This window comes from Leptinotarsa decemlineata, unplaced genomic scaffold (genome assembly GCF_025532065.1).
Source record: "Leptinotarsa decemlineata unplaced genomic scaffold, Ldec_3_MD MMD2_tig00026336_RagTag_RagTag, whole genome shotgun sequence".
Classification (NCBI taxonomy): domain Eukaryota; kingdom Metazoa; phylum Arthropoda; class Insecta; order Coleoptera; family Chrysomelidae; genus Leptinotarsa; species Leptinotarsa decemlineata.
Genome location: NW_027412692.1, coordinates 9,738,031 through 9,754,389, shown reverse-complemented (window position 1 = coordinate 9,754,389; position 16,359 = coordinate 9,738,031). Strand labels below are relative to the sequence as shown.

General features: G+C 34.4%; 1 protein-coding gene across 8 annotated transcripts in view; it reads left to right on the top strand.

Moving 5' to 3' along the window:
* Positions 1 to 16,359, top strand: part of ASPP (Ankyrin-repeat, SH3-domain, and Proline-rich-region containing Protein) — a 645,170-nt gene that overhangs the window by 579,077 nt on the left and 49,734 nt on the right. Inside the window, exon 1 of one of the 8 annotated variants that reach the window (XM_023158285.2) lies at positions 11,372 to 11,960. The exons of 6 other annotated variants lie outside the window; for them this stretch is intronic. In XM_023158285.2, coding sequence (XP_023014053.2) covers positions 11,397 to 11,960 — 564 coding nt within the window. In that variant the 5' untranslated portion in view covers positions 11,372 to 11,396. Of the gene's footprint in view, positions 1 to 11,371; positions 11,961 to 16,359 lie in introns of those variants that run through there. One more of the 8 variants, XM_023158284.2, reaches the window with a different exon arrangement.

Below are 16,359 nucleotides of genomic sequence, written 5' to 3'. Positions count from 1 at the left end.
TCAGAGATTATAATCGACGCCCCATCTGCTTACCTTTGCATGAATTTTCTGAGCGTTGCATACTCCAAATCATTTATGTCCCATAGAGGTCCCAGTATGGATCCTTGAGGTACTCCTAATTTGGATAGGGGCAAGATAAATTGAACTTTTTTGTTATAAGCCACGTAGGCCTGTTGTTATTGTGCGAACTGATAAGAGGTGGCATATAGGATTTTTCACGATGGAACAGTCCATAAACAATTGAAAATGGGTTTACGAACAAAACGCTGTCCACTGAAGAAACAAACTGTCCAACGAAGAGAAGATGTAATTTCTTCTCTAATAGTTATTTCTGGGAAAGATTATATGTCTGCTTTTTTATATCTTCTGGAAGAGTATCAGATTTCTGGGAAGTCAATAATAATGACTGCAGAATCCAAAAACTACTCACACTAGATTTTGACCAACTGCAAGAGCTACTTGACCATGAACAGTCTTCAGAATTACTGAACAGTTCATTTCATTGGCAAACCAATTCTCATGGTTGAGCTCTAAACTATACATTGACAACCAAAGATTATCGAGCTCAATCTCTACCTGCAGAACCATAATCTTCGTTGCTCTTCGCGGAAAAAAATACGCCAATACAGGGAACAGAATTAGTCCCCGGAAGGATAATGGAGTATCTAAGAGTAGGGCCAAAGTACTACTGATCGTAGCGCCTGCAAAATTATATACCCTAAAGCAGCATGTAATCGTTAGGATAACAGCTGAAAAAAAAAGGAAGAACTGAACTTATTATAAGTTTAGATAAAACAAAGGTTAGAAGAGACCTCATGAATCATTAGCAAATAAAACAGAATAAAGAACCTTATGGAAGATCAATCCACAGACTGACTGACTGACCATTGTGGAAATCTAGAAGAATTGGACCTATAAGGTCCAGTAAACCTTTATTTTATACCTACTGTCTCCATTACTTCCTTTGTAGGCACATGCTAATGGACAAACATTTATTATAGAAAACATTAGGGAGGATCTTATAGAAAGAGAGAAAATTAACCGTATAACAATCGTCATTAGATGAATTTGAAAGAAAAGGCAGGTATTGAAAGAGAACAGCATTGGTACCAAAGTAGTGGAAAAGCAACTTCCTAACCTCCAGACACACGTGATAGGTTCAAGATGAAAGCAATCAGCTACAAAGAGTATGACAATATTGAGTAGAACGTTTGCAAATCAACCAAAAGGTTAGTGAAAGTTTCAAATTGAGTAGAAAATAACTGAGTTACTCTGAATCTCCTTAATGTAGAATACATTGAGGTGAGGCCAAGCTCACAAAGACGCTTACCTCGTAAGAATAAGGCGTTAGAAATAGATCTATATTCAAAATAAACTCGTTATAATTCATTTTCAGTCCATGTCCATCGTCTTATCTGGAAACTGGTAGAAGTAATGAAACTTGCTTGCAGCTACTTCAAATCAAAACGTCAAGGGGCGAGTTTCGTTAGCAAAGCTTTCTCAGTGATCCGACCGACATTAACTTTTCAATTAACTGCAAAAGGCGTCGATAATGGCCAATTAAAGAACAATCACGAAACGAAAAGGAATCCGTCCGAAAAAACTTCCGATATTTAATTGTGTCGGAAGTAATTGGGGAAACACGAAGAACTCCCGTCACTTATACCCATTCAGATTGGATCTTTCCAAATCGATAAATCTTTCTTGATACCATGAGGAACATCAACGAGCGACGATTTCCAAATTCAATACTGATCCTGGGTGGTTTTGAAGCAGTTTTCAGGATAATTTATGAAACTGATACGAAAGGTAGGGTATGACACTCATAATTTTGGGGCAATTAATACACACATCGGAAAAGTCTAGGGATATTTTTAAAAATGGCAATAATTTTTTTTTAGATCGCTTTAGGGAAAAAAAAGTTGACGGGCGATTATTAAACGAATGTAACTTACAACAAAATTTATTAAATGGTCAAAAATACTGAGTGCGCATATAAGCAAAACTAAAAAAAAATATGGCTCTTCTTTGGCACCCCGAAAAAAAAATCATAATACAAAAAAAAATTGGAATCAGTACAAAGTATGGCCTCCACGCTGATTTATTACGGCCCTACATCTATCGTGCATCGACAAAATTAGATTGTCAATGTCTTGTTGAGGTACATTTGCCCATTCAGCGATTAAAAGCTCTCTCAATTGAAACGTTGTGTGAATGTTCCCCATATGCGGAGTAATTCTTCGTTGAAGCATGTCCCACACATGCTCGATGGGATTCAGGTCCGGTGATTGTGCTGGCCATGGCAATACATCAACTCCTTCGTTGGTGAGCCAGTCAGTCACTAGACGCGTGACATGTGCACGAGCATTATCGTGCATTAGGTGGAAGTTTTCACCAACAGCACTAGCAAACGGACGGACGATAGGTAGAAGAATGGTGTCGAGGTACTGTCGAGCTGTGAGGGAGCGATTTGGAAAAAACGAGATCGGTTCTGCCGCCGATCATGATTCCGCCCCATAGCATTACTGTACCACCTCTGTATGTGTGGACTTCCTGGACGTGTCTCAAACGTTCATTATTTCCAGGTCGTCTCCACAGTCTTACTCGACGAGAATCTGGATGAAATCCAAATCTGGATTCGTCTGTAAACAAAACTGTGGCCCAATCATTTGCATCCCAGTTTTGATGTTCTTGCCACCACTCTAATCTTCTACCGCGATTGCCTCTCGACAAAGGTGGACATCTAAGTGGCCTTCTGTTGTGGAGATCTGTTTCATGCAGTCGATTTCTGACAGTATCACGACCAATGGTTACCTGGTGCGTCTGCTGCAACACGTTAACCAACTCAGGTGCTATGATTGTCGGTTGTCTTTTTGCGGTTAAGACCAAAAATCGGTCTTGAACTGCAGTTGTAGCGCGTCCTCGCCCCGGATGTTGTTCTGCTGGACTGCCAGTTTCACGGAAACGCCGCCACAATCGACTGATAACACTTTGGGAGACCCCCAAACGAAGAGCTACATCATTTTGTCGCATGCCACCTTGAAGAAGCCCTACAGCTCTATTCATCTCAGCCAATGGTAAGTGATGGCGTTATATGTTGAAGCACAATATTTCCAGTTTAATTGCTGAGCAAGAACTGCATAAAATGTACTAACTCGACACTTTCAGATTATTCATTTTAGCCGAAAACCTACAGTTTTGTAAAAAACTTGATAAAAGATTAGTTACCGTTTTTGCAGGCTTTGTTCAACCCATAGAAATCTACAGGGTGGTCGAGTGTACCAATTTAATGGAAATTAAACGACCTCATGCATTTATTTTTATGATATTTATTATGTTATAAAAATATCCCTAGACTTTTCCGATGTGTGTATTTGCTGATATGGAATGACTACATTCAACTAGTTCCAGACAGATTCACTTATATTGAGTTCTCATTTTTCACTTCCTTTCGAAAAGGCTACCTGTATCAATATTTCTGGGGGGTTGAATCTGGATTGCATACGCCTCAGAAAACTTTTTGGATTGCGTTTGAATATAAAAGGCCAAAACAGCTTGTCAAATGTAGAATGAATTTTTGATATAGTCCCGACTACTAAATGCTCGTTCGTTAGAAGTCGGTGAGAGCAAGAGAGACAATTCTCGAGTCTCTTCCTAAATTTGACAAGCTGTAGCTGACCGAATTCTCGATTTCCCACATATTTCTCAAACTATTTCCTCTTACATTTTCTACGGGCTTGGGACTATCCTAACCTATACAATAATCTAGCCTAAATGAACGTTGGAGATAAAACTTACCTAACATATATTAAACCTAGCGTACGAAGTTGAAGAGGATGAAATTGGGAAAGATTATATAAGTTTACGTAACGTAGACGTACTCACTAATACTTCTGAAACAATTTCGCCTCAATTAGGAGCTACTCACTAAGGTACTCTTTTAAAATAAAGTAATTACTGAAAGATATTTTTAATAAACTGAATCTGAGATTATAGTGGAATCTGTTACGAAAATCTGAAGGAAACTGAGCATAACCTTATTTCTAGAATTTTTCAATTACGATATATGGTACAGTTCTCCAACTCGCTATACTGAATCAATTCAAATTTGATTTTACTGCCGTATCTAAAACGTCATATGAAGAAAAAAGATCAGTTTTTTGTAATGGATGAACTCAAAAACTACATAATCGATTTTAAAAATGCCTCCACCTGAAGAAGCTAAATTATGAATAATACCAATTCAAAATGATGAGATATTTTTAAGAAAGTTGCAATGATGCAATCCAAGCTATCAAAACTTTCCGTATCAAAGTAAATTATTTGGTTTACTCGGCGGAGCTGGTCATTAGTTGAAGCTACGTCATTTGAAGCTAGTCACTTTGGAATAGGTGCAGTGGTTGTGAACTTCATAAGAATTTACTAGTCTGGACGACATCGGCATACAGGGCTTTTCATGATGAGCGTTAATTAGCCGTTTCTGACAAACTATTTAACATATCGACCTGAAAATTTCACAGTATGCATAAATCAATATGACCTACACGCCTAAAATATTTCAGACAAAGCGGCGTTGTCGCTTCTATTATAAAGTAGGGCTTTTTTGATTTTTCAAATGGAACACCCCGTATATAATATCATATTATGATTCATTATCACTTTGTCAACAAATTCATATATACTTCTCTATACCTATCTATTACCGTTTAGAAGATATAAATTAATTTCGATATTTTTTTTACCAAACATGAACTTTTATAAATGCTGATAATCTTGAACTCTCTTGCACTAAAACGATCAAATTTGAAATGGAGTGGAGTGATACTATGAGGATCTTCACTCCGAGTCATATTTTCATTTGCCTCATACAGGGTCTTCAAAAAATGCAGATACTTTAATCTCATGAAAAAATGAGTGGAACTCAATTTTTTCAAATAGAACACCCTGTATATTTCAACATTTTGGAGCTCTACATCCAATTTTAGATTAACTTTGTTCAGATAATACTATTTCTATTTTGAAACGGAAATTGACATGGTTTCCTTGTTCATCACTCATTATATAATTATTAAAATACTCCTCAATCATCGAATGAAACTTCTCTTCAAACAATAGTTTTATTGACGCTGAAACACGAACTGAAAATAATAAACCCATAAATTAATGAGTTAAATTAATCGTCAGTGTATTTCAGAATATGTTCAAACACATCTCCACCTCTACTTAAACAAACATGTAATCTCTTCAAAAGATTGTTATGTGTAGCGCTTCTGATCAAGTCTGGAGTCAAACTATTGAAAGCAGTTGAAACTCTCGATTTCATATCTTCCACTGTTGTTATTGGAGTAGAGTAAACCATATTTTTAATGAAACCCCACACGAAATAACCTAATGGATTGCCATCTGGTGTTCTAGGAGGCCAACGAAAAGGTCCATTATTACCAATCCATCTGTCTTCGAAGATTTCGGTTAAAGCTTCGCTGACTGAATGAGAATTATGGGGTGGAGCACCATCCATTTGGTACCATACATGTTCTCTTCCTGGTCTATTATTTAAAATCATTTGAATTCCATTCCTCAGTAAATCTTCATATTTTGCTGCATTCAAATTATCATCATAAAAACTCGATATAAAAAATTGACTCATTCTTTATGACACAATATAAATTGAATTGCCATCTTTCTTGAAAACCCCTTTGGCAGACAACATGGGGATTTTCTGGCGCCCAATAATGACTGTTGTGTCTATTGAAAACTCCATTTATTAGGGAAATAGTATATGAATTTGTTGACAAAGTGATAATGAATCATAATATGATATTATATATGGGGTGTTCATTATTTGTAGATTTAAAAGGAGATTACAATATATCATAACGTACACATTAAATTAAGTTCACAAAAATTGATATACAAGTGAATGGTTATTGTTTAATATATTATTAATCAATAGATTATTAATTGCTTAAGAATTCATCGATACTATAAAAACAATAGTCGTTGCCCGAAAAGAAGTCCTTGTTTACCCTATATAAGATACAGCAATGGTTTACGCAACTGCGTATGCCCATATTAGCACTGCATTCCGAACTTCTTCATGGTTAAACGTTAAAAAAAAGGTACCTTCATCAACATTATATGCTGCCTAATCTTCAATCTGAATAATAGTTCTAACGTTCCTGTTCAACTAACACCTAAACTCCCGAAGACATCTGATGTACATAGCAATTTTCATTTGATGAAAATGATAGCAGTAAAGACACAGTTCAAACTTTCCTAGTTGAGATGTTCTTTGCTTCCAATAACTAGAATGTCATCTATCCGATAACCCAACGAAAAACAAGTTGCATTTCATCCGGTATTTTCAAAAGCGCAGTCACAATCGTCCTTTATTTCAATAATTCCATTTTCATTTCGGGTTGGTTAATCTTCCAAATTAAGATTACATTTCCAGTCATATCGCCCTCCTATTCCCAAAACCGCATCGAGCCGAAGAGATATGTTATCGATTCTACCCGTACAAAATTACAGATTTACAAGTGTCGTCAAAGCTCGATTTCGTCGATGGCCGTTTTCCGTTTCAAGGCCTTTCGAGGCGAAATTCTCTAGATAAAGCCCTGCTGCCACTCCAAATACTCCAGTGTTTCTGTACGTAATTACATTTCCAGATTAAATTCTGTCGAGGAATCGTTCGGGACGGGTATCCTTTTTCCCCAGACGATATTTTTGTTGGTTAACACGAATAGCTTCGACGGGATAAAATATTCACCACTAAGTAATGGCAGATTATGATCCATTAGCGTGCTTTCGTTACTTTTTTTTTTCAAGTTTATGCTAGCAGAATACTCAATTCTTTATGAATCCATTCACTTTTTAGGCATTTTATCTTCAAACATGTTATTTTGGCACTTCAAAGTAATTTCTCTTCCAATCATCGAATGAAAACATTCTAACATCAATTGTTCTATTTCAAACAAAACCCAGCTCCAAAGTTTCGAAGTCTCTCAGCTGTAATAAATTTCCTTCTCCGGCCAATGTTTTCAGTAATTTCGTGAATTGTGAATTAGTGAAATGGAAAACATTTTGTCTAATTATACAAGTCTGAACGATGTCGATGCCTTGTTGTTCGCATTACAGATTTTAGTGCTGCATCAGATGAACTGTACCATTCGAAATTTTTGAACGAGGTCATGAGATTATGAGAAATATCTGTTTTATTGATGAGTGCACATTTTTATTAAAAGGAATATATCAACAAATGACATTATGCCAAGTGGAATACTGAATACTTGTGTATGGTACTACAGGATCATACCCAACATCCTCATAAATACATGTTTTGGTTGACGTCCTAGAAGATGAAGTTCTTGGACCTTCGTTTCATACTAAAAAATTCATAATTTTGTGATGAGAAATCATTGACTTTCTCCTCAAAAGGTTTGATTATGTGAAATCCATTAAGCCCCTTACTCACCTAAGTAAGCCCCTTACGTAAATTTTCATAGATAATCTAGAGAAGTCGATCTTCAAACATCCTTTGATTAAAAATTTCTTGTATTGGGATAGATATGTGGATGACGTTTTGGTATGTTTTGCAGGTACTAAGAGACAATTAGATGAATTGAAGGGGTTATATTTTTTAGGAGTGATTAATTTTTGGGAAAGAATGTTTTTGACTTTCTACTACTCCATCTTGATACAAAAAAAAGGATGAGGGAATCTTCCAAAAAAAGGAAGGAAGTAACTCTATACAAGGATGTGTAGATCAGGCAAAGAAGTAACTTTCAGACACCAACTGAAAGAAAGTCCTCCTGAAACAGCTACTTTCATATAAACATTGAATTACACGAAAGAAAAAATTCTTTCGAAACAAATACTTCTATATGAACACTGAATTATACAGAAGATAATTTTCTCTACTCAGTTTGTATTACAAACATTCGTTGTGAAATAAAAATCAGATATCATTCACATGAGTTCTACTTTGAATGAATAGTAACAGATTTCTTTGGAAGATTCCCTCATCTTTCTTTGTATCAAGATGGAGTGGTAGACATTATAGAGCTTTAACGTATTTTGGACAACCAACGGAAAAAGTGGCTTCATTTTTGAAGAAACGAGATATTAAAATTGCATATAGAACAAGTAATACGGTGGGAAAGTTAGTTAAAAATTTGAAAAATCAGGAGTATATAAATTAAAGTGTAGAACGTGTCCTAAGGTATATATTGGTCACACTGGCAGAACATTTAGGAATCGACTCCAGGAACATCATACGAGCTATGTGAATAAGAACAAAATTACACATATTCAAATCATTTTATAGAAGAAAATGATATATTTAACGAAGAGTTCAAAATTTTGCACATAGAAAATAAAGGTTTGAAACTGAATTATTTGGAAGCAATGGAAATTAATGAACCTAAAAATGCAAACATTCTAATGAATGACCAACTGGATTTGAATAGATCACCATTATTGAACAGTTACCTTAGGTAAAGGTTTAGGTAATTTTTTGGAGGTAGTCTCAATTATGGTTACCTTAAGTATATAAATATTAGTGTAAGAAACAACTCGAAGTATTCAAATCACTTGATGAAGTTGCTGCACAGTTTGGAATTCTTTGTACACTGTATACAATATAATACTCAAACAGAATTTGTCCGAAATGTAAGTTCTGTAGATTAGCTGGTTTTGTAAGCAATCCATTTATTAAATTTCCAGCCGGGAAATATGTTCCTCGCTTGTATGGGCAATCGTTTTTCTGAATAAAATGCTCTGGCCACTTTTGCAAGCAGGTGAAAATGAAGAAGTTCATCTAATTGCCACTGGCGCTTGATCTTCACGAATTTGAACAATCAATGTCTCTATTATCTTTTCATGAAAATCCACAAAAGTATGAATTTTTGAGTATGAAACGAAGGTCCAACAACTTCTAGGACGTCAACCAAAACATATATTTATGAGGATGTTGGGTATGATCCTGTATACACAGATTTTCAGTATTCCACTAGGGACAATTTCATTTGTTCATTTACCTATTCCTTTTGAAAAAAAATGTGCAATAATCAATGAAACAGATATTTCTCATAATCTCATGATCTCTTTCAAAATTTTTGAATACAGTTCATCTAATGGAAAAATAAATTATACAAATACTTATTGGAGGCTAAAATCTGTATCCGTCTTCAGAATTGGATCCAGTCACTTCAAAAATGTTTCGGAACGTGAGAGAAGATTTGAAACGAAATCTTCATTATTATTGTACAGGCACATGTGAACTTGGGTTAGGTATAGACGTTTAGAATGATTCCAATACAATCTAATGATATGAATTGAGGCTTTCGTTGAGTTTCTCAACACACAAATGATTCAATGAAGTGAAAAATTTGAACATTTCAATAGAAATCGTTGGTGATATTCCACATAGATTTATTTCATTCAAGAAAATCTTGAACTTGAAATTTTTTGATAAATATCTCTATGAAACTATGCTGTAGAAAGTCCTCAATACTTCATAGAATCATTATTGCCAATTTATCATCATTATACAAATTAATGGAAAGAAAGAAAACATTTCATTAATGTCAAATTTTGTTTCACTCCAAACATAAAATTTAAAAAACTGATTCGTCTTCAACTATATTTTCTCAAGTCAAGCCACACATTTTCATCAGAGTTTATTGAAAAATAGTCCTCTCAAAGTAAGTAGATACATTTTAACGGAGATCAAATAATAACCAAACATGTGAAAAATGAATGTCGAAAAATACCACGCAGTCAGTTTTCCACTTCTCCAGTTCCGACAATTCAGAGAAGGGTGACCTTACTTTGATGTTTTTCCCTTTAATGGTTTGCTTGTGAAGTGAATTGCATGGGACATTGAGAGTGGAAGTATCTAAGCTTATATCTGTCGTGATGGGGTTGCGAGAACATTTTCCAACATTATCGAGCATATATGATAGTGTGGAAGATAATTCCATTTCGTTCCGGAATACACAAATTGCTTAATAATAGCATTTATTGTTCTCGGCATGTTTTTAACTGAACCACTTATATGCGGGTGTTATTCTTCTAAATTTGAGTTGCAGAAGTCTTCGATAGGACTTAGATCCATACTATACGGTGGCCACTCCATCTGAGAGATATATACAGGGCTATTCAGATTCGTTTCTGTACATGGGGATCTCGTAAACGATAAGAGATAGAGTGTCGGTTTAGTTGTGGCAAAGTTGTGTATTTTAGAGACCTATTCAATGATGTAAAGAAATCGAATATAGCTCTTTTGGTTCTGGAGATATACAGGAAAAACAAAAAAATCCCAAATTATTTTTTTGCCTAAATTTTCGCCTATATATTCGCAGACATATTGAAAATCTGTCGACATTTTACTATTGCCACTTGATGTGGGCTCTCAGAATATATCCATAAATCTTTTATACAGGATGTCATCTGACTTAGGCCACCCCCATCTTTGGATTTTATAATACGGACCTGTATTTTTTGTTGTAGTTTTTGGATCGAAGACGTTCACTTCATACTGAGAAATTAAATTCGATTGTATACTTCGGGATATTTCGGTAATATTCGATTATAATTGTGTGAATTACTCCCTTTTAAATTACGGCCCTGGAAATTGGTTGACTGAGTTGAATAAAAACATAATAGCAACTTTCACGTCTCCCTTTGTATCGTAGAGTTTTTCAAGAGTTTTTTTTCATTTTTAGGTACCTATTAATATTTTTTCCATTGCTCTGAGCGTTTTCTACAATGAACTTCGAATAAGAAAACCTTTTATGATTATTTGGAACATATCTACATCAAAAAAATATAGTTCATGATGGAATGGAATGCCAGATTATTTTTATAGGATATCGGATTTTCATAGGTATTTTAATCGTAAATATTAATCGGGTGACTTAGTTTCTCATTAATGAAACTGTTGACCAGAAGTTATGGTATACTGTCTAACTGTGAAAAATTCTCAAGTTGGGATATTTTCAAGTTTTCATCAATTCAAGAAAACGAAGAAATAGTTATGTATCTGTTGAAACTACCATACAATTTGTATATTCGTATATTTAGAAAAAAAAATCGATCAGCTAATCTTGTGATAAACGTTATCTGTTTCCTCTATGAATATTTTCACAGAAAATACATTTTCGCGATAATTATCATAATTTATCAGTTTCATGATGATACACATTCACACATTGGTACAGAAGAAGTACAATATTTAAAAATTCATGTATCACTGATACATTTTTTATCTTCCTACCGAATCAATTTAATTGATTTATTTCATGAATGGAAATATTAATCCATTATAATACGTTTCAGACCACTCGATGAAACATAGAAGAATTACACAAAGAAAATGAGAGAAAACTGAAAAAATGTTGGCGTGCGTTTGCCAACCGACAGATCCAGGAATTTTCCGGCATTCTCCCATCCCACTTGGTGCGCCACCTCTCAAAATTCCGACCATAGGTGAAGTAGCTAGACCACCCGGTAGGAGCATTAGGATTACTACACCCATTGTTGAACCTCCAACTTTCCCAAAAAGCAAACAATTGACTGACAAGTGTACAGCTCCACCATGCTCCAAAAATAAAAATGACTCGAATCGCGAATTTCTGCTCGATATAGGAAGAAAAGATGTGGGACAAAGTAAAGACAACGATATCCACAAGAGTGAAGGAACATCGAAACGACGAGAACTTTCGACCTCAAGTTCTAAATCTTCATCAAGTATCAGTTTTTCACCCGTGAAAAGAAAATGTGTAAAAAAGTGTAATGCGAATAAGACTGTTATACAACGCAAATTTGTAAAACAAGAAGGTGCTAACGTGACTGGTAGTTGTAGTAAATCGAGTGATACAGAAAAAAATTCAGGCCTTACAACGGAAATCTCGGACTGTGATAGGAAATCGAACGAGAAATCGGGTGATTACGAGAAGGTATGAGGCATGTTAGATGTCGATGTTTCTTGTCAGATGCGCTGCGAAATAATTTCATTGGTGGTTAGAGAATGTAAATAGGTGTTTCACTTGGACTCTTGACTGATGAATCGGAAAGGTAGTTGAGCTCTGCAACCGTTGAAGGCATCACTATCTAGGTTTTTACCTCTGTTGGAATAGTTCTTGAAAAAATATTTTTTAGGTATCCATGGTCTAACTTTTCTTGATACAGATGATGTTATTTTGTGCAACTTAACTTCCTTCATAAATTGAACAAAAAATGTAACAATAATACTTCGTGCGAAAATAAAAGTTTTGATTTCTTTTCTTAATTTGAATGCATAAGTTGTTTCATTTTCAATGACAATCTTCAGTGAAGAAGTTAGAAAAACAAAGATTCAGTGATTAATTTGTTTTGTTGTCCTTATTTACACGTTTTTTCCAATAAAAAGAACAATACTAGATAAGCCATTTCTGTGTGACTGCATATAAGACATTATATTGAAGTTGTTGTTGATGGTCATGACTCCTCAACTCTTGATATTCTATCAGGAGTACCAAAGGGTTCCATGTTGGAACCCTTTGGCCATCAAGAAATTTAAAATATTTTCAACAGTGATCAATGGGCTATCAAGTGAACATGATTTGAAAGTTATTCTCAATAAAACAATGATGATGCATTTTGGATCGCAGAAGAATCGTAAATTTGCAGAAAACAATTTCCATTCAGAACCAGGTCATACTATCTTGACTCCTGTCAATACAGCTAAAAACCTATACGTCATTGAAACTGTAATACTGTAATAGTTTTATTTTGAGTCAACCTCTAAAAAAATGCAGTGTGATAAATGATTATACATTTAATTATCAGTGATGATAATTAAATGTATTGGGCGTATTGGACGATCACGTGGAACGGAATTATGCAAATCACTCAGAATGTTATGAAAATCAGGTTTCTAAATTTAAAACTGTGATACATTTTCTCTGCATGTATTTTTAAGCTTCAGTTTTCTTTTCATCAGGGTATGACTGAATTTTCCTCGAAACCCCTGAAGTCAAAATTTGCATACATTATAATTTCTTGCAAATTTATGAAGCTGAAGTTTTGAGACGAAAATAGGGATTTAAAGCTAATGATGAGTCGCGGTTTTCACTACAATCCCAAACCTATTTAACACATTAATTCATGAACAAAACAACTGCAGTTGTTATCATACATCAATCGACAGAGTAGGATCATAATTCTACGCCGAGCTTAAGCTTCTGAAACGAGCTGATAATATGAAACCAAAACCCAAAACCATTGCATTCTCAATAAACCGCATTCTTTCAAAAACGATTTATAGCAAATCAATACAGGTCTACCTCACCAGATTCAGTGAATGCTGCAGAGAGACAGAAGCGATTTTTTTCACGTTTGAGCAACATGTAACTATATTCTATTATTACCAGCTTTTTCTATAAATTTTTGAATTCACTTTTTTAAAGAGCTTGACCTTCATCAAAACACTATTCGTTGACCATTTCCATGGTATAGTTCAAGTAAACGATATAGTGCAACCTACTTTCCAACAGCTCCCATTTAACAATATAGTTAGGGAGCTAACTAATTTTGTTATTCAATAATCATTTCTGATTATATAAGAATCACAATAACTAAGTCGCATCACTTCCCAAAAGAGCGACTGTAGACGAAATGTTAATTCTTGTGAATTAACAGAACATGTTAATTCGGAGGATTATAAAATGAATTTTGAAAACCACATAATTTCAAAGAATTCGGAACCCATCCTTTAGTTCCTCCGCAATGCTTAATGATTAGTCGCGATACATTGTTTTCAGGCATGTTAGGCGTACACATTCAGAGGTAGGAATCTCATTGCTTTTGTAACAGTCATATATTGTATTTTCCAATAATTTTATTTGATGAACATCTAACGTTTTTGGTAATCCCGTATCACATACAGTTGAGAAATGAATTTCGGTCAAATCTGATTTTGCTTGTAATAGTTTGTTTCCCTCGAAATCAAACTTTTGATGTAGATTCTTGTATACATTGAAACATACTCTGTGTTTCAATATTCAAATGCATCCGAATCTTATTCACTGGTATCTCTTTTCCGCATTTTTCACCATCGCTATTGGAATCACTACACAGGAAAAAGTCTGCGTTGTTATCACACTCGTTATCACTATTAGTACTTGTCCAAGGACGCCTCATTTCAAACAGGTAACAAAAATTTTGAGTAATTATAACTGCACCAATATCGAATTTCAACAATCAAATCGCGATCAGTTCCTGAACTGAACATTGATGACACAACGGCGATACTCATCCCCACATTCTATTCGTCACCGTAATATGACTTCAAATTTAATTTTATGACTCTTCAGCCAATCATAAAACTCGGTCAGTAAAAATTATCCAATACGAACCGCCAATTGTTCAGTCCACGTGGACTAGTTGGCAGCGGCATCATTTCTCTGTATTGTTTTTTCTGGCCTTTGAAATGCCGATAGCTTTAACTATTCACAATACAGGTTACTTCGACTATAATCTGATGAAATTCTGAGATTGATCAGAAAATGCTTGGAAACGTTTTTTCGATACTTCAATGATATATTGTTATAAAATTATAGTTCATAGTCTTTCAGAAATCCGTGTATTGGGTTATAAATGAGGAACGCATGGGATAAATTATACGTCATTGCATATTCACTATCAGTGTTGACAAGTTAAATTCCTCTGAAGTTCCATCGTACATAGTCGGTTTTTTCAGTGGTATTGTAGATGAATGTTTGTATTGTGTTTCAAGTCTTTCTCGATCGATGAAAGGTGGCCTGGCGATATAAAATCAATTTTACGGTTATGCGTTTGGTAGTCGAGAGCTTGAGTAAATATTTGTTATTATTCTTGAGGCCAGTGGAAATTTCATTTCGTCAGCGCTATCCATTTGATTCTTCGTTCTGGAAAAACAATACAAGATTAATATTATGAAAATTTTCATGGTTATCCACTTTTGGAGAAAAATATGACGGAGAACTTTATAAATGTGTTAAAAAGGCGAAAATTTTAGCTCACTTCGATACGACACCCAGAAGAAGGTCGATAAAAAACATTATGACCTTAATGTCAGCATAACCAACAAATGCGGTCTCAGCCGCCCAGCCTGTACCTATCAATTCAAGGACCTTCAAGTACTGAACTACCATTTTCAGCACTCCTACGCTATTGGAGAGGTACTGTTGTTAAAGTTTACGCTTCGTAAAATATTGAATTGTTTGTTGAAATCGATAGGAACTTCCCATTTTGCTGCCTAAAAAATGCGTTTTCGAACACCTTTGAAGGTCATTTGAGAATTCAGGGCGTTTTAGAAGGTATCATTAACGATGATATAAAGTGATAAAAATCATGATTCCAGAATATCAGATAAAAATATGTGTCAAAAATGATTTCGGTTATAAATGCAAAGAAACCCTTTTTCGATATTTGAATCATATATTGTTGTATAAATTACAGTTATATAAAGAAGGAACAAATCTAAATAAATTTTTTTTTTCTGGAGCTATTTTTGAAAAGTCTCGGAATAGATTCCCTTTGAAAAATCGAAAAAATGTTATTTGTCGTCAACAATTTACTCAGGTTGAAAAATAAAACGTTGCATCATTCATTGAAAATATTTTTTATCACTATCGATCCGTTTTTTATGATCAGGAGCTACATGAAAAGGATTTTTTGAAATTTTCATCTGCATTTATTGAAAAAAATGTTATAAACGAATGCATCGTTTATAACTTGAAACTTTTTTGGGAAACATAATCTGTAATACAAATTATGATGTAAAAAAAATCGTTTAAAAAAAACTGTTATTAGGTTTGTTTTGGTTCTACGAAATTCAGGTTCTAGGACGTCAGGATCATGCGCAGTTGATATAGAGCGTTCTGGTTTATTGAGGATAATTCCGGACTGATGAATCCTCTGTTCTGGTTAATTTGAATAATTGATGATTATAATAATAATAATAATAATAACAGGTCTTTATTCATCGTAATAAAAATAAACAGTAGAAGATATGATGAAACATAATATGATGAATGGGCGAGGTTCAGCTATTATAGCTGCTTTCAAACCTAACCTTTCAAACTATAAAGAATGCATGGTATCGTAAATAAATAATAAATTATTATAAAATAAAATAACTATAAAATAACACAAAATGATAAAATCGCGATATGGTAAAACAACATCTGGGAAATCGAAACCTATTTGATAAGCATGAGGTCAGTATTGTGGTAACTTATTGACTCGTTGACATTAGAGCTTTGAGTCTTTTTTTAAAGTTCTTGAGAGGTAACTGTTTGAAGTCTACAGGTATGATGTTATACAATTTAACTG